Source organism: Neopelma chrysocephalum, unplaced genomic scaffold, assembly GCF_003984885.1.
Source record: "Neopelma chrysocephalum unplaced genomic scaffold, ASM398488v2 Primary Assembly neopelma1_132, whole genome shotgun sequence".
NCBI lineage: Eukaryota > Metazoa > Chordata > Aves > Passeriformes > Pipridae > Neopelma > Neopelma chrysocephalum.
The window spans coordinates 1,272,884-1,296,991 of NW_020897794.1; the positions used below are offsets into that span (position 1 = coordinate 1,272,884).

Consider the following 24,108-nt stretch of genomic DNA (forward strand, 5'->3'; position numbering starts at 1 on the left):
GATCCTATGCCCTTTTCCCCAGTTTTCTTTTGGTCCCCCCTCCTTCACCAGGTCCCTCTCTGGTGGGGTCAAAACTCAGTCTCCTTTTCCCAAGGTTTCCACCTACCTTCCCTGCAGAGCTTTCCTAGATCAGCACTGATCCTGAACTACTTACCCAAGAGTGCTTCACACACACCTTTCACACCCTGAGCTCCATCCTTTCAGCCTGTGACTCTCTTAAAGCTGGTGCAGAAATCAAACCCCAGAAGGTAACACTCCCCTCGGGGCATCAGCTCAGCTGCAGCAGGTTATCTGGCACTCAGGGGCATTGGGAAGGACTTGCTGAGCAGGAAAGTGCCAAGGGGATCTCAGAACAAAACACACATCTTGTCTCTCCAGCTTTTGCTAAAAGAGAGCATCACTTCCACGTCTGCCTGAAAGGGACTGAGCAGTCTTCGTGACTCCAGTTTTTGTCTGGGGCAGCTAAAATTCACAAACATACCCCATGGGAATGTTTTTATTCCAGCTGTAAGGGTGAGCCCCAAATTTCTGCCCGAGAACCTTTCCCACAGCAGCCCACACTAAACTTCTGAAAAAAATGGGTGCCAAACCAAAACCAGCCGTTTTTGAAGGCATTTTTAAACCCACACCTGCCCTGCACTGTATCTTCAGCAGGGTTCCACCCTTTCCCACTGCTGTGTTCTGAGCTACTCAGCTCTGTTAGCTCTTCACAAAGATCTTCAAAAGCTTTTCAGACACCAGAGCACCCTCCTGCCTGCCCCTCGTGCTTTACTGACCACCAGCTCAGCATCCAAGAAGGATGGGGCTTGGCTTTGGCACTCAGCTCCTAATTGGTTTGCTTAACAAACTGCTAAAGTTAGCAGAGAATGAGGAATAAAGTGTGCTGGACTAAGGGCAGCATCCTTAGGGCATCATTAGGAGGGTGAGGACACAGGTCTCCCCACCTCCCAGAGCCTCCTGCTACTTGTGGCTGATACCCGAGGATTCACAGGAAACACTTGATTCCCCACATTCAGGCAGGTAGAAACTGCAGAGATCAGCACTGCAAGGGACATCAGGGGGACATGTCACTGCCACCAGCCTGTGTCCCTGCCAGACCAACCTCTGACAAACCACCACAGATGGTGACTGTGGAGTCCACAGACCACACAGCAGCAAGGACTCGGAAGAAATGGTGTTTAATTATGGTATACATTAAATTAAATGTCATTCTGAATATTGGTCTCCAATTCCTGATGACTTCTTATTCACCATAGGACAACTCCTCTCAGTCCCAGTGAGGGTGAGGGTCCCACTGCACTAGACATTGGACAAACAGAGGCAAAGAGACTCTCTCAGCCCAAAGAAAGCATCCAGTGTTTTTCTTTTTGGCAGTGGCCATCAGTCCACGGGCACTTCTGCTGCTCTCCATCTCTCTAAATCTCTCTCAGCAGTTGGCACACGCTGTGAAGTTCATGAAGAATCAGCACAACTGGGGAGCATTAGATCCATTCACAGAGGGGAGCAGGTACAGAGGAGCTCATTCCACGGCGGGGAGATGATGCCTTTTACAGCTTCCGTGGCTTTGGGAGGTAGGACTTGGGCCCCCAAAATCCTTCAGGGCTCTGGTGTCTGCACTCAGCAGGTGCCTGAAGGGTTGGGATATTGGGATCATTCACAAGCTGGAGATCTTGCTGTGGGGCTTTTCATCCAGGAGCTGCTGTGGGATGAGACGGGGCAGGCAGCTGGAGTGTCCACACCACAGCCCAAATCCCATCCATCCAGCACCTCGGAGGGGACTGCTCCAGGGTGAGAGCACCGTGTGTATTGACAAGGGTGGAGCCAACAGGGCTCATCATCAACTGCTAAAGGTGGAAAGAAGCCACCTGTACTGGCCGTTTACTGGGGCAGGAGCTGGGCACCCAAACCCTTCTGCACCCCGAGGGAGGAGAAAATGGAGACAGTCTCTGAACCCCACCTGAGGAAGATTCCACCAGAATTTCTTGCAGCCTCATTCACCTCTGTAGCACCAAATGCTACAGGCTCACCTGGGAACTGCCAACGCTGAACGCTTCCCAACAGGCTGGATGTGTTCACCAGGCTGCTGAGTCCTTCCCCACCCCACCAGAGTCCGTCTGAGAGTCCTCAAAAGCAGGAAAGTCGTAGTGGCAGTTTTCCCCACATGGATCATCCAGGTCCTGCCAGGGCTCTGCTCAGCTTGCCCTGTGCCCTTCCTTCACGTGGGATGTCACCGTGCAGGGGACACGTGTCTGCCTGTCCTCCCGCAGAGCAGAGCCCGGTGCTGCCTGACCACTGTCCTTGCCTAGGCCCAGCACTTGAATTAACTCATTTAAAGGAAAAACAGAAATACAAAACCAAAACCATCCTCAGCTCTGACCTTTACCAAAAAAAAAAAAACAACCAAAAAACAAATGGGAGAAAGAGAAGAGATTCTGGACCAATATATACAGATGGGGAATTGCACTTAATTACAGTAGTTTACATCCATTGGACAAAATTTACTTCTTTTTTATATAAATCTCTATGTATAGGAGTGGGGAGGGGGGAGGATGGAGCAGACTGTACCTCTATTTACAGTTCAATTGGCTCAGTTCAACAGCACATGCAATTCCTCCCTCCAAACGCCAAGTAACAGACCCCAGTCCCCCTCAGTCCGTCGGGTGGAGGAGTACAAACAAACTTCAATATGATCCATCTTCCCCTTCTGCCTGTTCCCAGCACAGCTCGTGCCTGGTCCCTCGGGAAAGCCAGCGGCCTCTTGGAAGGCGAATACTTAAGAATAAAAAAAAAAAATCCCCAAGACACGTCTTGGAAATACTGCGTGGAGGGAAGGAGAGGCTGGGTCCGGGCTGCTCCCGGCTCCGGGTCGGGCTGTCGTGCCGGGCTCCTCGCTGCGGCGCTGGGCTGTGCTCTGGCGGGCGGCTCCCCGGGCTCGGAGCGCGGCTCGGAGCCGCCGGGATGTTGTGGAAAATAAGATCCCGTTGCTATGTGCAAAAGCAGCGAGGTGTGGAGCATCACCAGGCTTGCAGGGGACACTGCGGAGGGAGAGAGAGAGCGGCACGGTGACCGGCAGGCGGGGGGAGGCAGGAGGAGGAGAAGGGGGGTCGTGGGGGCACCGCAAAGCGTTTGGAGGCATCACCTCCTGCACCTCCCCGGGACCTGGGTGGTGCCACACGAGCTCGGCCCCAAGCCCTCCCCAGCACCCCCGAGGGGGAGGCAGTGGGAAAACACTTTCTGAGCCAGCTATTGCCACCCCCTCCCAAAAATAATAAAAAAAGGGGCCTGTTTGTGCCCAGGCTGTTGCAGAGACCGTGCCAAGAGCAGCCAGGCGTGAGGCTGAGCTCGGCTGGGGTGGGAGTGGGGCCGGGGCCTCATCGCTGTCCCCCAGCACTGCTGCCACCTCCAGGGAAGGAGCTGAGCACCCACCAGCACATCCATCCCACCGCAGCGGCCCCTTCCCCATCCCTTGGGGTCCTCCACCCGGGGCTGGGGGCCGGGGGCCGGGTGACCTTGTGGGCTGGAGCGCACAGCAAACATCGTAAGGCGGAGATAAGGAGACGCCAGGAGCCTCCCTGACATGTCATTAGGGACCGGCCGTGGCTATCAGGTGTTTGCCAACGTAATAAACACGGTGGCTCGGCCTCAAGCGTTGTCAAAGGAACAGGGAGGTATTTGCTCCTTCCAGGTCTAAATAACAACATCTGATAAGAGATCCACAGCATGTGAGGGGAGAGCTGGGGGGTGACCAGGGACCTCCCTCCAGCCTCTGTCCCGTGGCAGGACTGGGAGCAGCCACCTCCACCACAGAGAGTGTTTTGGGGTGTGGTAGGGGCTGTGGGTACAGAACAGCTGCTGGGAATGATGGAGGCTTTGCTTTATGGGGGAATGCCTCTCCTCTAGCAAAGAGGGGGGTGCTCAGGGAGCAGCAGCACACCCCCCAGATTTGGGGTCTCACGTGGCCTGTGAACCCCCAGGGTTTACCTGGGTGCTCCCACCAGCAGCACCCAGCCCTCGCCCAGCAAACTGCACCCCGAAAACTGCAACTCCCTGGGGATCCAAGTGACTCTCCTGGCCTCTCTGGCCACCTCAGATGAGCCTGTCACATCAGGAATCCTTGTGCCCAGCAGTGCCTGCCTTACGCCGAGGCAAAGTGTGGAAGGAGCCAGGGGATGGCCCCCAGTATCCTCAGCCAGTGACAGAAACCCAAATCACCAAAATTATTCAGGTGTTTGAGCCACTTTGGGGGGTGAGCAGCATTTAGTCCCCCCTCAGCTGTCTCTGTTGCACTTTCATTCACCCCTTGCTAATGAAACCAGTGACCACTGAGAAAGAAATCAACGGTCAAAGATAAATTTTTCCAGCTTTAGCTTGGACATCAAATGGTTGGTAGGAAAAGAGACCCTGAGGGCTGGGAGGCTTCGCTGGGGGGGGGAACTTGTGTGGGGGTACAAGGGCCAGATCCTGCCCTGGCACTTGCAGGACTGGCCTGTGCTTGTTTATCATGTACAGAGGGGATAAAGGGGAGGTGGGTGCCCATTTGCCACAGCAGAGGAAGGGTCCTGACCCCATCTTCCCCCTCCTGAGCCGCGAGACCTCCTCCTGCTTTAACTAAAGTGCACAGGAGGGACAAACCCACGGGACCCCCCACCCCGGGCAGCGCAGTATCCAGGCAGGGTGAGCACAGCATCCGGGCAGGGCACCATCTCCCTGCCAGGGACATTTCCTGTGTGCCCAGGGCTCTCCAGCCCGGCATCAAAGGCAGGAGAGCTCGATTAATCAGGGGCAGTTCGGGCTGAGCGCGCAGCAGATGGGCCGATAACGCCGCGCCGAGGAAATGGTGCTGGAGGGGCGGCCGTGCCTGACCGACTCACCCCGAGACCTGCACAGCCTGGGACCCCCGGGGGGAGGGGGTTTATCATCCCTTCCCAAGCCCCTCTGGGCAGCCCTTCTCCCACTGTCTCCCCTTTGCAGCCCCAGCCCCTTCCTTCCTCCCCACCAGGCACCCACAGGGGGTCTCACAGTGATCCCACGGGGGGTCTCCCAGCAATCCCACGGGGGGTCTCCCAGCAATCCCACACTGTATTTACTCTGTCCTCATTGCAGACATTTTTTTCCCGTCCCCTGTCAAACCTCGGTAAGAAAGTTTATCTGAATGCAAGTTCAAGGCTCCCTCTTATTTATCTAGCGATCAATAAGGGCCACATATTTCCCACAGTCCCCAGAGCTGGCTCTCAGAAAGGGGCTATTGTCTGAGGAAAGCCTCACACACCTGATTTGAACCAGGATAAGTCTGTCCTTACACCTGCACTGGGCAGATGATAAAGGTTTATGGGCTGGGGGGTCAGGGCACATCAGAACAACTCCTCCACTTGACTCCAGCCAGGGTCAATCCCCCCAGGACACAGGCAGCAGAACGTGCTTGGTCCGACTTTCTCAGCCCAGTTTGTGTCCCAGCAGGATGCTCCCACTCTCCTGCAGGTGCCCCAGGGATGAGCACAGCCTGGCTGGTACCACCAGGCACCAAGACTAAGCCCCAAACCCCCATCACGCCGCTCGCAAGCAGGTTTTTTGGAGCCTGTGAAAGGTGTGGGATGGGGTTCTCAGCACCAAGGGCTCATCCTCAGATGCCCATGCAGGTGCAGCACAGGCAGCAGGACGGGGTCTCTGCTACTTCCACCTCCACCCCCACACCCAGAGGGGGAAAAGCCCCATTCCATCTTCCCACATCCACCCGCCTCCACCTCAGCCACCTCTGCAAGGCCATTACCTGCTTACTGGAAGACATATTGGTGAGTGTGCTGATGCTGCTGGTGTCCGTCACCACCATCGCCGAGGGGAAGCGGGAGGTGTGGGAATACTGGGGAGGCTCCTGTTTGTGTGCATACACTGCGGAGAGGAGGGAGACAAGTCAGGGAACAGCCACCCACAGCTCTCACAGCGGGGCAGAGCAGTGCACTGCACTGCACAGCAGAGCCAGGGACCAGCTCAAGGCGTCGTGGAAACATGGATGAGATGAAACGAGTCAGGGGAGGAACCCACCACTTGCTTCCAAACCACTGCACTGTCAGGTGGCAGCTCACCCAAGCAGCAGCTCACTCAGGGAAAGAGCTGTGGCTGGATCAGGTGGATGGCACAGGAGAAGGAGAGCGTGAGGCTGGATATGGCCACCCTGCACTACTGAGCATCTCGTGGGCTGGTACCCACGGAAGAGGGGCAGCAGCCAAGGGCACCAGCTTGGGCAGGGCAGCGCAGGAGGAGAGCACAAGCTCGTTTCCCGTCTGAGTTAATTTTCAGGGCCCTTCACGGCTCCCCCCGACCCTTACTGTGAGAGTTCTGCAGCTGGGTCACGGTGGCCATGAAGGGCTGCTGTGTCATGTGGCCGGGGGACTGCTGCATCAGCGGCTGCTGGTGGGGGCTGTGGAGCTGCTGGGAGAACTGCACGGGCTGCAGGGCTGCCAGGCTGCCGGCGACGCTGTTGATGACGGGCACGCTCTGCCCCTGCGAGGTGTTCAGGCCTGGGAGGAGGGAGAGAGCACAGCGGGGCCGTCAGTGCGGGCAGGAGTGGGCAGCGACCCCCTGCCCAGCACGGGAGGGGGGGTGGAGGGGAGCTGGGGGGGGCACTCACTCTGTGCGATGGCCATGACTCCCGAGAGCGGCGTCATGATGAGGTTCTGGGACTGCTGCGGGTTGTGGTGGGACAGGCTGTGGATGTTGGTCAGGGTGCTCACCGGGGGCAGCCCGCCCCCCGAAACGGAGATCTGCCAGAGAGGAAGGTGGGACAGGCACCGTCAGAGCACAGCCAAAGGGGTGCTCCCCCCTCCACTTCAGCAGGGAGACCGGGGGGGATCAGCAAAGCCCCCTCCCAGAGGTGCCTCCTCACACCACCACACAGCCCACACTGCCCTGGGGTGCAGACCCTGCTGAGGCACCTCAGCTTGGTGTTAATAAACAGCAAAGCAGCAGCAGGGAAGGACTGTGCTGGCACTGGCTTCCAGCTCCATCAGAGCACAGCACCAGGACACGGCACATCCTGAGCCTTTGCCATTTTGCTCCCTGAGCTCTGGCCCTCGGGGACAACTGAGGACTCTCAACACTCATTAACTTCTAGCTGTCACACTTGTAGGGGAAAGTGGGACATAGGAACTTGGGAAGGTGAAGAAAAGAGACAAAAAGCAGATAAAAAGGGCCCCATGGTGGTGATCTCAGTCACCAAGCTGGCAGGATACTGGTGAGATGGGGCGGGCTCAGCCAGAGCCAGTGCCCAGGATTTCGGGCCAGGGTTTAGGGATCAGACACAAAGGCACTTGGTGTGTGCTGCCAGGACTGGAGCTGGTCCCCAAGACCAGTGGGGGCTAAGTGCCTTAATTCTTTAATTGCTGCACCTTCTCCTAACCCCTCTCATTAGCCCTCTCACACTGAGGGACCTCGATCCCGACTCAGAGCCACCCCTGCGGCCCTTCAGGTGACATTTCTGGACACCAGTTCCAAGCACCTTGTTTATTTTCCACATGTGAGTCGGAGATAGCAACTGAAACAAATCCATCAATAAATTCCAAAGCCCGGGAGTGACTCATATTTCCTGATCCGGTATTTTCCACTTTCAAAGTCTCTTCAAGGCCAGGTTACACCACACTCGGCTGCACAAGTCAAACAGCTCAAGGCAAGCACACGCTGCTCGCCCGCAGCCCGGGCTCCTTTCACGGGGTGTTTAGCCCCAGAGCACTGCACCTGGATTGTGCATGACTGGAAAAGACCCTCCAGACATTGGACCCTGAGGGGAAAACCCTCTGGCACTACCACAGCTAAGGGAAACACTGGAGCATGAAAGAGTGAGCCACCAAGGATTTCTGGAGCCTTAGTAAGCTCTTTCCTCAGAGCCCTTTCCTGAAAGATGCAGCAACTTCCTTGGCAGCTCCTTGTTTCATGTGGGGCATTAAAGGCACATGTTTACTTACTAGAAACCACAGCCTACAGCATATTTCTATTAAATCACTTGCAAGCACTAGCTAGCCCTGCCTAAAGATCAGAGATAAGCTGGCAGGGCTGCTCTGTGCCGCGCTCCTGCCGGTCCCCAACGGGCTGGGCAGTGTCTGTGCCGCAGGGATAACTGAGCAGGGCTGTTCCTGTGGCTTCTCCCAGTTTAATCTGCTCCCTTTCCTTCTCCAGCCCCTTCCAGGGGTCCCTCCCACTGGTCCCAGTGGCAGGTGGGTGCTAGCAGCCTCTGCCACTGAGCTTGGCATTGCCTCGTCCTCGGGGACCCCCACCCCGGCCACGTGGTGCTGCTGCCGCCACCACCTTCATCCCTGACTCATTTTATGGCTTCAAGGCTGAGGGTTATGAGGCTCAACACACCCCTGGGGTGATATGGGCGTGCTGGGGCAGAGGGAGTGGGCTGGGGGGGCTGTGGTTTCGCTCTGAAATGTCCCCCCAGCTTGGTGGGGGACACTTGGCTTTGCAGGGTCAGTGCCCGAGCCCAAGGGGCTGCACAGAGACCCTCACCAGCCAGAAGGAAAGGCACATTGAAACAGTGCCACAGCTGAGGGAGGGGACAATGAGCCCTTCCACGGCCACCTGGCTGTGCCAGGAGACGGCCAACCCTCTGAAAATGGAAGTGAAAACCGGGCAAGAGCCAGCTTGGCCCCGTCACCCAGTGCCATGTTTGACTTTCGATTTCAGCAGGAAAGAAAAACTCCTCCCAGAAAAGCAGCAGCTGCACACAAACCTCTGCCAGCCTGGATGGGCCGTGCTCTCCTATCACATCCCGTCCCATCCCGACCCCAACCCCTGCACTCCCTGCTTGCCCTGCTCCTTCACCCACTCCTCCAAAGGGCTTTGCACCAACCAAGCACCCAGAGGAAGGGGCACCCCAAGTGCTTGGGCGTTGGAAACCCAGCCCAGCCCTCCCATGGCCCTGCAGCACTGGGTGAGGAGGTGTCCAGCACCACAGGGACACTGATGTCCCATCTCCACTCCTGCCATGCTGCTGTTTGTAGCTCTGCCCAGCAAAGCCCCTGCAGCAGAGCCCCGAGGACATGGGGAAGGGGACTGGGAGAGGCAGGAGCTCCAGGGCTGGAGCCAGCCCTAGTGGCTTTGATCCCCTGAGCGATGCCCTGGGACAAGAATGCCCCTGCTTGCAAGGAAAGCGCTTCCCCAGCCCAATCCCAAACCCGGGGAGGGCCTGGGGAAGATGTAATGAATGAGCATTTTATCAATACCATGTCATTGGCAGGGGAAAGCAAACAGCGATCCACCCAGGGCGTTCAACCCGCGGGGCGTGCGATCAATGAGCCCCGCGCGGGGCTCTCCCGGGTCCATGGGCCGTGCCGGGAGCACACGGAAAACACACGGAAAACACGCCCGTGTCCCGGCGGGGCCGCGGGGCGAGCGCCGCCTTTGAGCCGGCACCCGCAGCCCCCACAATGCCCCCATTGTTCGGCGTGGGCCGCGTGTGAAACCCGGGGGAAAGCGTGTTTGCTTTGCCCGCTGGGCCCTCTTATCTTATCAGCGCCGCCGCCGCCACAATGGGCCAGGTGTACTCACCATTTTGCCGTCGGGCGAGAGCAAACCGTGGCCCGGGTCCAAGCCGGCCGGGGAGACCTGCTGCAGGACCGCCTGGCTGGTGGTGACCATGGCACCGCTGCCGTGGTGGCTGATGGCCCCCGAGGACGCCGCCTCGCCGCTCGCCGCCTGGCTGTACCGCACCCCTGCAAGACACCGCCCGCGCCGGCATCACCCACGGGCACCGCGGAGGCACCCGGGCCGTGCCGACCCCCGGCATCACCCACGGGCACCGAGGAGGCACCCGGGCCGTGCCGACCCCCGGCATCACCCACGGGCACCGCGGAGGCACCCGGGCCATGCCGACCCCCTCTGGAAGCCCCCTCCAGCCCTCCCACAGCGCGTGTGGCACAAGGATGCAGGTGTGCAAACTCCCCGATGACACCCTCGAATGAAACCGGGAGGGACAGCACCAAAAAACTGTGCCCCTTCCTGCAGTGCTGCTTCCCAGCTTCGCCCGGACCCCATCTCCTGAAATTACAGGGAGGGGAGGATGCTGAGCGCCCACCAGGGCTGCAATCCTGCGCTGCCCACGGGCCCTGATGCCACAGGGGGAAAAGAGAGCCCAACCTGGGCCAGCAGCCCAGCACCCATCCGCACCCTTGTGCTGTCACGTGCACAGTTTGCACCCATCATGCAAATCCCTGTGATGTCCCCATGGCTCTTGGACCCTGAGGTGTGGGAAGTGACTCTGCATCCTCCAGCTCGTCCCTCTGTGAGGCTCTCCCATCTCCCCACAGCCCCCAGCCATCCTGACTGCCCAGCTCACAGAGTAGTGGCTCCACTGTTTCCTCAGGTCCTTCTGCACCAATCCCCTCCTGACACCCTCTCCACAAGTGTAGGATTAACAGGTCACCGCAGGAAGGCAGAAGGACCAGACACACACCAACCCCCAGATCAGACCCCAGCCCACCCCTGCCCAGAAGGCAAACCTGGCTCGAGCACAGGTCTTCTATATAAATATATTTAATTTGGCTAAAGCAGCCTGCACTGATAACCATATGATCAGCCATGTGTCATGGAAAGGCATCCACAGATCACAAATAATTAACTGAGGAAAACCCATGGGAAACAAAAGCGTCTTTTACGGGGCTGCCTTGACGACTACGGCGAAAAGCCATTTATTAGGAGGAGTCCAGCACTGTGCTCCCAGCCGGGTTCACTGCCCCGGGATCCAAGTGGTGGATGAGGGACAGGCAGCCCACAGCTCTCCTGGGAAAGAAAACTACGGCAAAGCCACCTTCCCAACTGAGAGCTCCATAGGCATCATCCACCCAGGACCCCCCGGCCACTGCACAGGGGTGTTGGGGACAGCTCCCCAAAATGACCATCAGCCGGGGAGGTTCAGCCCGTGGACACTGCCAGCGGTGTCTTGGCTGTCCCATCCCAGCACGGACACTCCCAGCTACAAACCCACCCCAGGAAAGCATCTTCCTCTTGGGGTTTTGGGATATCCTTCTCCTGGGAGCCTGAGGGGAAGAGCTGATGGTGGGCAGCTTGGTGGAAGCTGCTCTAAGGGCGACTCTAAAATTAAGCTCTGAACCAAGGAAAAGGAAGGAAATAATAACTGGAGCCCAGGAACTTTCCACCAGCTCCAAAAGCATCTGCCCGAGCGCAGAGGGCCACCCACACCCTCCACCAAAACCACAGCAAAGCCACCCCGTAATCGCCTCCGAATATTCCCCCATCAGCTGGTTAAACACGTCCCACAGATAGGAATCTCCCCACGATGTCTGGTTCCTGATCATTTCCCAGCAAACCCCTTTATCCCTGATAATAAAAGAATGTCCTCTGGCAGGTGGATATTTGCCGGGCCCGAGTGGACGTCCCTGCCGTGCACAGGGTAAACATTACTCAACCGGGGCACTGTCACACACATTCTTCCCGCGGCCCCGGCCTCGTGCAGAGGGTGCTTCAGCCGCCGGGGCCCGGGATCCCGCGGCGCTGGTTAAACAATGGGAGGGGAGATAAAATAAAGCCCTTTCTTCTGGGCGCAGATCTGGAAGATAGACGGGAGCACAGGCACCTCCTCTTGGAAAGGAAATCAGAGTTTCTGTGCTGTCTTCGAGCTCTTTCGGGTTCAGTAAGAACAACAACAACAAAAAAAAAGCCCGTTTAAAACCCCAAATCATGAAATATCCGACTGAGGATGTTGTAACTCATGAGCCCAGACAGCCGAAGGTATGAAGTTGGCTTTAAAACACACAAGAGGCTAAAAGCTGATTTTCAAGCTTTTCCTTGCAACCCCAAGGAGGAGACTTTGATTGTTTGAGGAACAATAACCAACGCCGAGATTCCCAGATAGGCTGGAGACCGAGATTTTGGGTCTCTAGATAAAACCGCTGAAGACTCCGAGTCTTGATGAAGTTTAACTGTCCCGAGGAGTGCGAGGCTGGGCTCTGGGTCGGTGACAGTGGTGACACTGTCCAGCCCCATTAGGAGGCAGGGGCTGTGCTGGTGGGGGGATCCTGAGTCCCCCAAGCCAGTGAGCACCCAGCCCTGCCCAGAAACTGCTTGCTGGGCAGCAAAAAGTCAAGCATCCTGTCTTGGGGTTTTCCCATTCCTAGAATGGGATGGGTGCTATTATTTGTATGCCCCCAGGGCTGGGTTGGAGTTGGGCAGATCAGATAATTAATATTAGGAAGCCAGCACCAGGCATTGTTGCTGCTGTCACTGCTGTGACACACGGAGCTCCCTGGTGATGGTACCACCTTCCCTCCGAGCTCCCCGGGCTTCCCAGCAAACCCAGCCATCCCAGGAGTCACTGAGCCCTGGGATCCAGCTTTCCCCCTGTAGCACAACCTCTGGGACCCCCCCACAGGACCCCCCCCAGCCAGGGTGAATGCACAGGGATGTCTCCAGGACTGAAGGATTCCTCCCGGAGCGAGTTGGGGTCCAGGGTTTATGAGCTGGGGCTCAGACGGCCGTCAGAGCCCGACACCACTGCTCTCCTGCTGCTCTCCACAGGTGGAAGCAGCCCTTGTGCAAAGAGATTTATTCCCCCTCAGTCTCTCCCCACAGCTGCTCAAGAGAGGAGCCTGGATGGGGATCACCAGGAATGGGTCTGGCCGTGGAGCCTGCCCTCCTCAAGGCTTTTTTCTTTACTGGAGCTACAGCCATAATATAACAGTCTGTTTATGGGACCCAGCCATTGTGTGGCCCCTGAGCTGCACAGCCCGTGAAATGTTTTACTGCTTTCCCCTGTTCCAGACAATCCACGGGGTCCGGTTCCTGCAGCCTTAACCCGACGGACGGGGACAGGCACCATGACAGCCCCCAGGAAGGGGGGTCCTGTGCACCCACGGCTTTCCACAGCCAGCCCCACCACCCCCATCTCCTTCAGGGTGCCAGAACCATCCCCCTGACCCAACCTGGGAGGGCAATGGGGGGGTTTAGGGCAACGATCAATACCTTTATCGCTTTCATCACAGCCTTGTGCCTTTCTCGGAACACACCAGTCCTGTGCCTTTGGCAGGGACAAGCAGTGAAGCAGCTTGGTTCTGCTCTGCCTTAAGTCATGTTGATATAAGCAAATTGTGCTTTTTAAAACAAAAACTCACTGTACTTTTAACTGCCTTTCCCTGCTGCCGCTGTCCCACAGCACATGCCAACCTCTGGCAGCAGCGTCCACCGCTTCCCCCAGCTCCAGGCTGCATTTCTGCCCAGAGCTTTGCCACACCCTCCACATCACCAGCAATGCCTGACCCCAAAATAGACTGCAAAAAGTCACTGAAGATCCAGCTGCAGCAGGGATTCAGCTCTGGCTCTGCCTGACCCGCAGGGATGCAGCCACTGACATGGACCGAGGTGTGAAAGTGGGGTGAGAAAGGCAAAATATAATCTTTGGGGTCATGCTGGACTCAGTGATGCTCCACCCATTGACACCATAGACAGCTGGGTCACTGATGGGACTGTCACCCTCCCAAATTCAGGTCCAGGCAGCGCCGAGGGCAGCTCTGATTTTTAGGCTGCCACTCAAATTGTCCCTAAAGTGTTAATCTTGCTCAGTTACAGAGGTGCATAGTTTATATCCATTATAAACCCGTTTATGGGGACTGGACCCCTCCCATTTCGCTGCTGTCATAAAGCCCTAATTACCCCCATAAAACCTGGAAAAGCTCCTAACAGTGCACTGTACCCACCGAGCCCCACAATGCGCCCGACAGTAAAATATTACAACCCCTGGCACCGGGTCCTCAGTCAGAACCAGCACATACCCCAGGGAACATCGGGAAGGATCCAGGTATAAACAGGGGCACCCCCAGACCAAGGGTTAATTGATGGGCTCCTCTTTAAGGAAAAGTTAAAGCACTTAAATTGCCCTTTTTTTTTTTTTTCAGAAGAAGCTTGGGGGTGGTACTGAGATATTTTTATGTTTGTTATCTCCATCTTAAATACATATGTAAGTGATATACACACACATATATACACGTACACATATAAATGATTGCTCTGATATTGCTCTGCTACTCTGATATTTGCAGAGCAGAGATGGGTGGATGGATGGATGGAAGGATGGATGGATGGATGGATGGGTGGATGGACACCCCAACCCTCTGTGGGTATGGAGCCCCCCAGGACAGGCTGGAGGTGATGCTGTGACCCCCCAGCCACAGGGCCAGGGCAGCCCTTTGTATGCAGGGTGGGAGTGGGGGGTGGCTGTGGGCGGGTGGTGCGTCACCTAATCTGATCAATGCTCCAATTGTCTTCAGGGCTCTTGAAGATAAAAATGGCATAAGCCAGAGTCTACAGCATGGCACCAAGATAAAGCCCCGAGTGACCTTCAAATCAAACAGGGAACCAAGATCACTGATAAAACCCAGAGTAAGGGAAAAGTCCAGCCTCTGAGAGGAGCCTCTGAGATAGAAAGGCTTTAAGTATTTACCTCCAAGTAGTTAAAAACCACAGCTTGGGGCTTGACAGATGGGTCCCCAAGAAGAGGCCGGAGGATGTTTGATTTTTACAGCTCTCCTCCCTGCCCTGCTGTCATTACACCCTTTTGCAAGACCCCATTGACAAAGTCCTGAGGAGAGGTGACCCCTCTTTGTTCACAGGCACGGGGAGCAGTTTGCAGCTGCCCCACGGCCCTGCCCCACCGTATCCTGCCGGGGAAGGGGACAGGCAGGGGCAGGGCACGGGCAGTGTCCCAGCGCCGTCATTAAGCTGTTAAGGCATTGAGGGCTCCAGACGCCGCCGCACGCGGGGCAAGGACAGTTCAAATCCCAGCATGGACAGCTGGGATGGGGTCAGCCAGGCACCGGGGATGGATCTGCCAGCGCTGCCCGTGCCCCACCGGGAGCAGCTCCCCAAACATCTCCTGGAGGAGGTCTGAGCAGTGATGGACCCAGCGGTGTTCTGGGAGCTGCAAGGTTTGATCCAAGAGGTCAGGAAGCGGTTATGGCTGAGCTCCATCCCTGCCTGTCTCCCCAAAACCAGCTCTAAAACCCCACGGTGGCCCTCACCATGCCCATCTCCTCCTGCCCAGCAAAGACGATGGATATGAGCGCTGACTGCCAACCAATTCCGGCAGCCAAGCCCTCCTGACCCTCCGGAGGGGCTTTTCTCTGCGGCCATCACTCCTGCCCTGCTCAAAAGCCCCTCCGAATGGGCTGTCATCGGCCCTATAGCCGGGACCGGCCCCTGCTGGCACCGCTCCGACGGGAAAATAAAGGTTGGGGCTTAACGGCCCTCCAGCCCCGAGATAAATGCCCGCGGTTACAGTAATTGCTGTCCCCTAATAGAAGAAAACAAAGGCTCTCGGGGGGAGCCCCATGTGCGCTGGCAGCCCGGGGGCACATCAAAGGCAACGGGGTTCGTTCAAAGCCCCGGCTTAATTGTCAATTAAGCATGCACGGGGGACAACGCCGTGACAATGCGGGGCTGCATGCTGGTGGGGCATTGTACGGCCCGCCGCGACACCGAAAACAGCTGATTCTGCTGACAATGTGCTTGTAGGGCACCTTGTAAGCAATCAGCCGCTGACAGGAGGGCAAACGTCCTCCCCGTCCCCGCCATTGTGCGGGGCATTCCTGGGGCAGGGTCACATTTTGGTCACCGCTGGCCGGCCCTGCGGGGAGAGCGGTACCCGGGAGCGGGTTACAGATGTCAGGCGCAGGATGCTGCCCGTCCCTCCCACGGCCGGGAGCTGGGGCGGGGGCTGCCCACCCACCCACCCACCCGGGGCTGCCACATCCCCGCGTAGCCCTCGGGGGGCTGCCCTCGCCTGCAGTGCCCGAGGACCGATGTCCAGCCCCGCTCCTCCTCTCCGCAGGCACCTTGCCCTTCCCGCGGGGACTCTCCGCCACACGGGCTCCTTCTGACTTGCCTTTGTAACGAGCTGGGTGTGTGCAACGAGCCAGGCAGGGTCACTTCCAGGAGGCGGCTGGTTTCAGCCTTCACGGCCGGGCTGTGCCAGTGCCCGGGGGACGCGGGGTGGTTGGGACGCGGTCCCCGCGCTGACCCCCCGGCCCTGAGCCCCCTGTCCCGCCTGCCGGGGGCTGGCGGCTGGCTGCGGAGGGCAGGTAAGGGACAATGGGCATTGTTCTCCCGACAATGCCTCCTGCCCTGATGAGCCTCCCCGGGAGCGCAGCCCCCTCACCGCGGCGTTATCTCCTGCTTAAATCCCCCGGGAGTTTTCAGCGCGTCTGCTCTGCCCAGCCGGCTCCTCGCTGTGCACAGCGGGGCTGGACCGTGGTGTGGAGAGACGGAGCTTGGGGTGAGCCCTGCACCCCCCAGCAGCTTCTTTACCCACCTCCCTGTGCTCTGGCACAGGGACGGGGCAGAATTGTGCATCTGGGGTATCCTCAGCCCTGCAGTGAGGCCAGGACACGCTGCCACATCTTCCTATGGGTTTTGCAGCATTGCCTGTGCACCCCTAAAAACAGTGGCTGTACCCCATGGCCCCAGCATTGGCACACCAGGCACGGAGCAGCTCCTCCTGCCCTGCCAGGCACAGCCTCCTCCTGCCCAGCCGAGCCCACACGGGAACTCTGACAAGTTAAACCAAACAAGCAAACACTGATTTACGGAAATCCAGCCCTCACCACGTGCCTCTCCCGGCCATAACACTGCAGCGACAGCACGTGCTCCTCTCCACACCACCCCCCCTCATCGAGGCTGCAGCAGGGTCACCATCCTCCCCCTCCTCAAGGCTACCCACGCACGGCACCTCTTGTCCCCAGCCAAAACAGGAGCCAGCTCTGCCACCGCCGCCCGAGCACCCTCGGCGAGGGCTTACCTGGCATTTTGCTGGGAGGGGAAGCGCTGGGCTGGTTGTGGTGGGGGGAGCCGTGGGACAGCAGCAGGTTCATGCTGTGTGGGGGCTGGCCCGAGCTGTAGGCGTCCATGGCCAGCTTCTGGCGGAAAGCCTCCTCCTTCCGCCGGTTGGCAAACCAGTTGTAGACACGGACCTCCGTCACCAGGTTGGAGCCCAGCCCGTGAGCCTTGGAGGGGGACACTCCTCGCTGCAGACACTCGGCCCTGCACGTGCAAGGGGGACACGTTGGAGCAAGGGTGCTGCCGGGGGGAACAGGAGCCTCGGGACAACAGGCAGATCTGGGGCTGTTTAAGCCCTTCCTACAAGCCCCGCTGCTCTTTCCAACTGCATCCGTGCTCTAAGAGCCATCCCCGCTCCCTCTGACATTGCTGGAACGCTACAGCATCCCTGTGGCATCCCTGTGGCATCCCTGCAGTCATCCCCACTGCATCCCTACGGCATCTCTGTCACATCCCTGCATCATCCTTGCAGCATCCCTGTTGCATCCCTACAGCATCCCTGTGTTATCCCTGCAGTCATCCCCACTGCATCCCTACAGCATCCCTGTCACATCCCTGCATCATCCTTGCAGCATCCCTGTTGCATCCCTGCAGCACCCCTATCACATCCCTGCTCCAGCAGGGAGCTCGCTCAGCCCCAAACATCACCCAGATGGGGAAAACAAGGCAAGAAGAGGTCAGACAGCTCAGCAAAGCTGTGCCATGAGCCAGCGGCCGGGGCGGTGAGCCGGTAGCCCGTCATCACGCTCAGTTTTCCGAAGGAGGGCTGAGGGCAGGTGAGGAGGTGCCGTGGGGCAGCTGTTACCTGTTGCACTCCTCCACCAGGGTCTCCCTCTCCTCCTTGCTGGGGTTCTTTTGGCGCTCGTAGGCTTGGTACAAGATTTGCTGGGAGGCTGGCCCCCACTTGAAGCGATTGCGGCGCATCTTCTTGCTGGGGGTTTCGGAGCAGGCATCGTCGAGCTGGGCAGCCCCCTGGTTCTGCTGATTGAACTCTGGAAAGAGAAACAGCAGCTGATCCTGACTGCCTTTGTCTGTCATATTTCCACAACCCTGGACTGCCTGGTTGAACTCTGAAAGAGAAAGGAGCAGACGTGAGCCGGCCTGTGGCTGCCGCTCGCAGTCACCGTCCCGCGCTGAGGTGGCCCCCCCCGTGTCCCCTCCCGCAGCACCCCGAGCCCACAGCAGGTTTTGGAGTGAGTCAGGTGCTCCCTGCCACCCACCCCGGGAAGGGGCCAGCCCATTGCCATCCCTGTTTAATGGGGAGGCATGTGCAGGGCATGTGTATGTCCATGCATATTCATGGGCAGGGGCCCTGCCAACCTGCACTCGTTTCGGGAGGATTTTTGCGAGCCAGGAGCTGGGCAGGACGACTGCAAAGCCCCCCGAGAGGGTGCCCCTCTCTGCTCACCCAGAGCTCCAGCTCCCGTCCCGTCCCAGCCCGGTGGGACCCGGCCCCGTGCCCGGGGCGGGTGGCACCAGAGGTGACCTTCGGCGGCCGCCTCAGCCCCGGCGCTTGTCACCACGGCAGTAAAGGGAGATTAATGGGAGGGTTTTATTATTCCCAGTTTTGCAGGGGAATTCTCCCTCTTTTTGTAATGGCTTTTCCCCCTGTGACGGGGGGGAAATGCAGGGCAAGCCTGGAGCAGGCTGTGTTTGCTCTGACTTCTCAAGGTGTGTTTTCAGAGCAATGGTATTCGGTGCTGAACACCTTTCTGCACTTCCCACCTGCTGGATGTTGCATCCTTTTGGAGGAGGGAGGCAGAGCCCTTTCCAGGGGTTGTCAGTGCCCCAAACTGCCCCAAAATGGGGCTGTTTCAAGTGCTACAGGACAGACCCTGTGGCAGGGGACAGCGGGAGAGGAGCACAAAGGAATAGTCCGTGAGCTTGGTCAAAATCATCTGCATTTTAAACAGCACAGGCTGACCCAAAACCTGCTACAGACAGGAGCAATTTAGTTTTTTTTTTCTTTTCTCTCCCTTCATATTTTTTGCACTTAGTTGCAGAAAACGAGCAGCCTGAGAAAGAGCGAGTAAAAGGGGGGCAGAGGTGGGAAAGGCACCTAATCGTGAGTCACCATTAATTGCTTTCCCAGCTCTAAAAAAATATAAACACCCAGAAACTCAGCCGTGCGGATGGAACCCCTTTAAATTCGTTGCACCTTAAATTCGTTTTACTTGTCAAGCTGTTCTGGGGAGATGCTACACAGGTGGGGTCCGGGGGGCTGTGCTGGGACCCACAGGCAGGACCAGGACACGGGGACCCCCCTCGCCCTCCCACCAGCCCCGACAGGCGGGCGCTGCCGCGGGTACTTACGCCGGAGGATCTCCCGCTGCTTGCGGACGTACCACGTGTACAGGGCAGCTCTTTTCTGGGTCTTCATGGGGGTGCCCTTGTTGAGGTGCTGGGAGAGGTGTGACTGGTTGAGGCCGGTGACATCCACCACCTCCCTCTGCGGGATGTTGTGCTGTTGCATGTACCCCTTGATCATCTTCGCCGCCCGCCACGGGTCCTCGCTGAGGGGAGGGAAAGCAAGGGTTAATCTCTGCTGGAGGGGGGAAAGCACCTGGTATTTGTTTCTTCCCACGATAGAAACCTATTATTATTATTATTATTACTATTATTATTATTAAAACTCTCTCAGAAGGACACAAGATGCCTTGTGGGGTGTATGTTTTTCCCCCCAAACAGCCCCGTCCCACCCCACGGCTGGTGGGATGGGGGCCCACGGAGGTCACGGCCACCCCGGGGATGCCAGTCAGGCTGTTTGCCCAGGGAAGGAGAAGCAAAGAGGATCCCAGTGTTCTGATGGGACACATGGAGGTCTCCTTACTGCAGCAAAGCACCTCCAAGGAGAACACAACCTGTCCATGAACTGCGGCCGCTATGCTCACCACGATTTCTCCCTTTGAAGATACACACACACAATGGGATACAAACACACGTAGGGATGTGGGAAGCCTATCCTGGTGTCTCTCTGAAGAAAGAGAAACCCCTCACCTGGAGGTGCTGGGGTTGCTTTTCCTGCCCCTGCTCACCGGTGTGGTACCCGCACTGTGCCCTGTGCCCCTGGGATTGCTGCCCGCTGGCAGGGACCCCTGCACAGCCACTAGATCCCACCTGTAGTTTCTCCCTTTCGTTCCCACTGGGATAATGATCGAAAAAATCTCAATATTCACTCAAAAGAGACCCGATTTCCTCGCTCCCACAGCAGCGCGGCGCACGCACCGGCCATATTTGAGAGCCAAGGTCAAACCAGGCACACAAACCCCAGCGAGTCCCCAAACACAAAACCAAAACCAAACACCCCAATAATTTTAAGTCATTCCTGAGTATTATTAAACACCTTAATTTGGCTCCTGTAGGATCCAGATGTAAATTACTCTTCACTAAATCACATCACTTTGGTGTCCTTGGGGTAGCTGACATCGATTCAGGGAATAAATAAAATTACAGCCCAAAATCCAAATGCTGTCCTTGGTTTTTAGCTCTGTCCAAAGCCCAGCGCAACAGCAGAGGAACAGGCCAACACATCTGTGCTGTATCCAAGACCCCCACGTTCATTCTGGGCTAAAAGGAAGCATTTTAGTGCTGAAAAATCGGCGTGAGCCTGAACCTGGTCACAGTCATGCACTCAAATAATGCGACACCCCAATGTCGCGCTTGGAACGACCGTCCGACTGCTCTCCCAATTCATTACTTGTTTTGGATCCTTCAGCTTGTCAAGTGAAAAAAAAAAAGAAAACCACCAACAAGTAGATTTCTTACTTTTTGTCCTGAATGCAGCGTGAAAACAAAGCTGGTTGGATCCGCAGCGAAAATACCGGAGCAGAGCCAGTCGGGGCTTTGTCACACCCCGGGAAGGAGCCACGGAGCCTTCCTGGAGACGTTGAGCCTGTGCCCAACCCTGCATCCTCCTGGGAGGGGAGCCCCACTGTATATGGGGGTCCTCTACGTGGTGGTGGTACCCAGGAGAAGGTGGGAAACAAGGAGAAAGATGTGGAGAAAATGTCCTTCCCAACGACGCCGGGCAAAGCCGCCGTCCGCCGTGCCCGAGCCGAGGGGCTCGCACAGACCTTTGTCACAAGCAGTTCATGTCACCTAACTGATCCCACTAATTACTGATTAATAATAAGTTAATGAAACAGAGGTCATTATCATTTCTAAGAGCGGTCTGGTTCACAGTCGAGCCCAGGGAGGCGTTTTCCCAGAGTGAAACCGTGAGCTGGTGCAACAGAGCACACTTTGGAAAATGTCAAATGAGCAACTCGGGGGTTACAGGTGGGATTTTGGAATTCAAATAAAATTTGGCAGCATTTTGGCTGAAAAAAAAAATATGTGAGAATTAGGACAAAAGTCCCTCAATTTCGTTATTTTAAGAAAAGGCTTCACCTTGACATTTCCAGCGTGTTTCACACTTACGCTTTCAAAACAATTATTCAGCTCTTAATTTCCAAGCAGTGATTTTTCCTTTACAAATCAACTTGACCGTATTCAAAAGGGTTAAACAACCTGAAACCAAACCCAAACATTTTGTTTCATGTTAAACAAAATGTTTGGACTTGACCCAAAATGAAAGTTTGAGTGTTTGTTTGGCCTCTTTTTTTTTCTTTCTTTCTTTTTTGGTTAACTTAAAAAGCCAGAGAGGAAAACCTTTTGAGTCAACACCAGCTCTTTTTCTTTTATTCTGTCACCAAAATGAAATAAAACAAACATTGATTGTCCAATTTTCACCAGGAGTTTACATACAAAAAAAAAATCCAAGACCCTGACCCAACCCAGGAGTGCTTTCTAATACCAGCAAACCAGTTTATAGCCCTGACTCCACGATCCTTCTCCACCAAAATCATGGAAAGGCGGGTTTTTCTTGCACAAAATTAGCCCCAATGAAGCCTGGCCACCAGTGCTGCCTGAGAAAGGATCATTTCCCCGTCCAGCCTCATGTGCAGGCAGGGAGCAAATCCCTCTCCCCAGGGATTCCCAGACCCACTCACCCCTTTTTCAGCCTGGAAGCCAGGTAAATATGCTCCACATCCTTGGAGAAATATGCCAAGAATTTATACAGATGGATTATAAACACGGCTCCCTACAGAAACGATCTCCCTGCGCCCCAGGAATCGGCTGCGCCCACCGCTCTACACACCTTTGGGGGTGGCTTTGCTGTGGTTTTCCCACAGTCCCCAGCCCATGGACAGGATCTGGGTGCCTCTGGTATATATTATTTGCCTGAGCGGGCTCTGGGTGAGCCCTGGCAGGTGGGACGGGGCAGGGAGGGAGCCGTGGGGTGGCTCCGGAGCGGGCTCTGTGTGCTCCCTGCCGGGGTGAACTGAGTGGGACCACGGCACCCACCGTGCTGGGTCCCAGAGAGCTGCGGGGCTGAGCACCCCCAGGGATGTAGGAACGGCCTGAGAGAGAGCCAGCCCTGGGGTCGGGACACCGGGGGAACAGGAGAAGAGGGGGTTCAGCCCCTGAGAGTGGCTGCAATCAGTGTCTCCCAACTCCCCTGCCCGCTCCCTCTCCAAGTACAAAGGCCTCTCTTAGAGCAAACACGAGCTCTTTGCAAAGACTCCTCAGGGACATGTGCCCGCTCTTGTTTGCACCAAAGGCAAACTTTGCACAGAAACACCTGTGGGAGAGCAGCGATCCCAGGGATCTGCCTGCTCGGCCCCCTCACGGCCACCCGGGCACCCCCGGCAGGGACGCAGCCAGCAAGGGGGGACTGGGGACAGGTGGGAGCACCCAGGGGTGCAGGGCACGGTGCTGCACAGCAGGGGTGGGAACCCATCTGGAAAGGCCTGCGATGGATTCTCCCTCACACGGAGCCCTCTCGGCACAGCGAGGGTCCCAGCCGAGCCCCCGGGCAGGTACAGGTGGTGCTGCCCCGTCCCCAAAGGGCACCGGGGCTGGTACCGGGGCACGGCTGCGGCACGTCCCTGCTGAGGCACCGGGGTGTCAGAGGGGGTGAGCCGGGGCTGACCCTGGGCTCTGCGGGCTGGCGGAGGGCACGGGCACACATCGGGGCCGAGCCCGGGGACAGGATCGGTGCCGCCCGCCGGGCGCGCTGGGCACCGCGACAGGCACCCGAACGGCAAAGCAAGGCGGGGGGACACACGGGCGGACCCCGAGGGGCTCCTGCAGCACGCGGGGATGTCCCCGTGGGACTCCCACTCGCTCACACCGCCCCGGGCCACCGCCGGGTGAGCCACGGTCGCCCCGCGCCCGTGGGAGAAGCGGCGGCTGCCGCTGCCCCGGGGGTCCGGAGGGGGGTCGGTGCCGCCCGCGCCCCGCCGAGCCCGGGGCTGCCCCGCTCCGCATCCCAGGACGGGCCGGAGCGGAGCCGAGTCCTGCCCGCCGCCGTCGGGGGTTCCCTCCTCCTTCCCCCCTCCCGGGCCGCTTTACAACCCCGACAATGAATAACCCGCCGCCCCGATCGCCCCGATCGCGGCCCTTTGCGTATCTTTCTGTTGATGATTTATAGAAATAAATTAATAACGCCCCGGGCTCCACGTGGTGAGGTTTACGTTTGAGCTGCCGGCGCGGAGGGACGGAGCCGGCGGCCGGTCCGAGCCCCCACGGCCCCGGCGACCCGGGCCCACCGAGACGGGCGGGCGGGCGGCCCCCGACGGGGCGGGGGGGACCGGGCTCCGACCTCCCCTCGGCCGCGGGGTGCCCGCCCGGCTCCCCAACACCGCCGGGCAGGAAGCACCAGGACCGGGCACCGGGTGGGACACACCGAGCGGGGAGCACCGGGACTGACGGCGGGGCGGGCGGGGAGCACCGGGACCCGCCACCGAGCGGGAAGCACCGGGCGGGGCGCGACGGGACCCACACACCGGGAACGACCCCCGCGCAGGACGCTCGGGGCCGGGGCCGTCGGAGCGAGCGCCTGCGGACGGAGCCCTGCGCGCCGCGGGTGCGCCCGGTGCCGGTACCTGATCATCCTGTCCACCTCCGAGCGCAGCTCCACGGCCTCCTCCGTGTTGAGCGACTGCAGCTCGCGGAGGATCGGCGGCGTGTCGAAGTCGTCGCCGTCCTCGGAGCCCTCGTCGCCCGAGAGCTTGCCCTTGCCGTGCCCGTTGGCCAGCGGCGGGAGGGCGGCCCTGCCGTCGGGGGGCCCGCCGGGAGACAGCGGCAGGTTCTCCAGCTTGACGCCGAAGCCGGCGGCGGGCACCATGTCCTCCAGGGCGCGGATCAGCCCCTCCTTGGTGGCCCCGGAGCTGAGCAGGGCGCCCAGCAGCTCCCGTTGCAGGGCGCTCAGCTGGGACACCATCCTCCCGG

The 24,108-nt window shown here is 58.1% G+C and overlaps 1 protein-coding gene across 2 annotated transcripts; it reads right to left on the minus strand.

Annotated features, from left to right (window-relative positions):
- Positions 1-1,162: 1,162 nt before the first annotated feature.
- On the minus strand, positions 1,163-24,108 carry HNF1B (HNF1 homeobox B). Of its 2 annotated transcripts, none has more exons than XM_027698754.1 (9): positions 23,763-24,108; positions 19,147-19,346; positions 17,639-17,825; positions 16,796-17,037; positions 9,541-9,704; positions 6,626-6,758; positions 6,324-6,515; positions 5,768-5,886; positions 1,163-3,035 (listed from the first exon to the last, which is right to left on the minus strand). In XM_027698754.1, the coding sequence occupies exons 1-9, from the start codon at positions 24,098-24,100 to the stop codon at positions 3,015-3,017; spliced, it is 1,596 nt and encodes a 531-aa protein (XP_027554555.1). In that variant the 5' UTR covers positions 24,101-24,108; the 3' UTR covers positions 1,163-3,014. The 2 variants fall into 2 exon arrangements, with proteins under 2 accessions (XP_027554555.1, XP_027554554.1); XM_027698753.1 differs by having other exon boundaries at positions 17,639-17,903.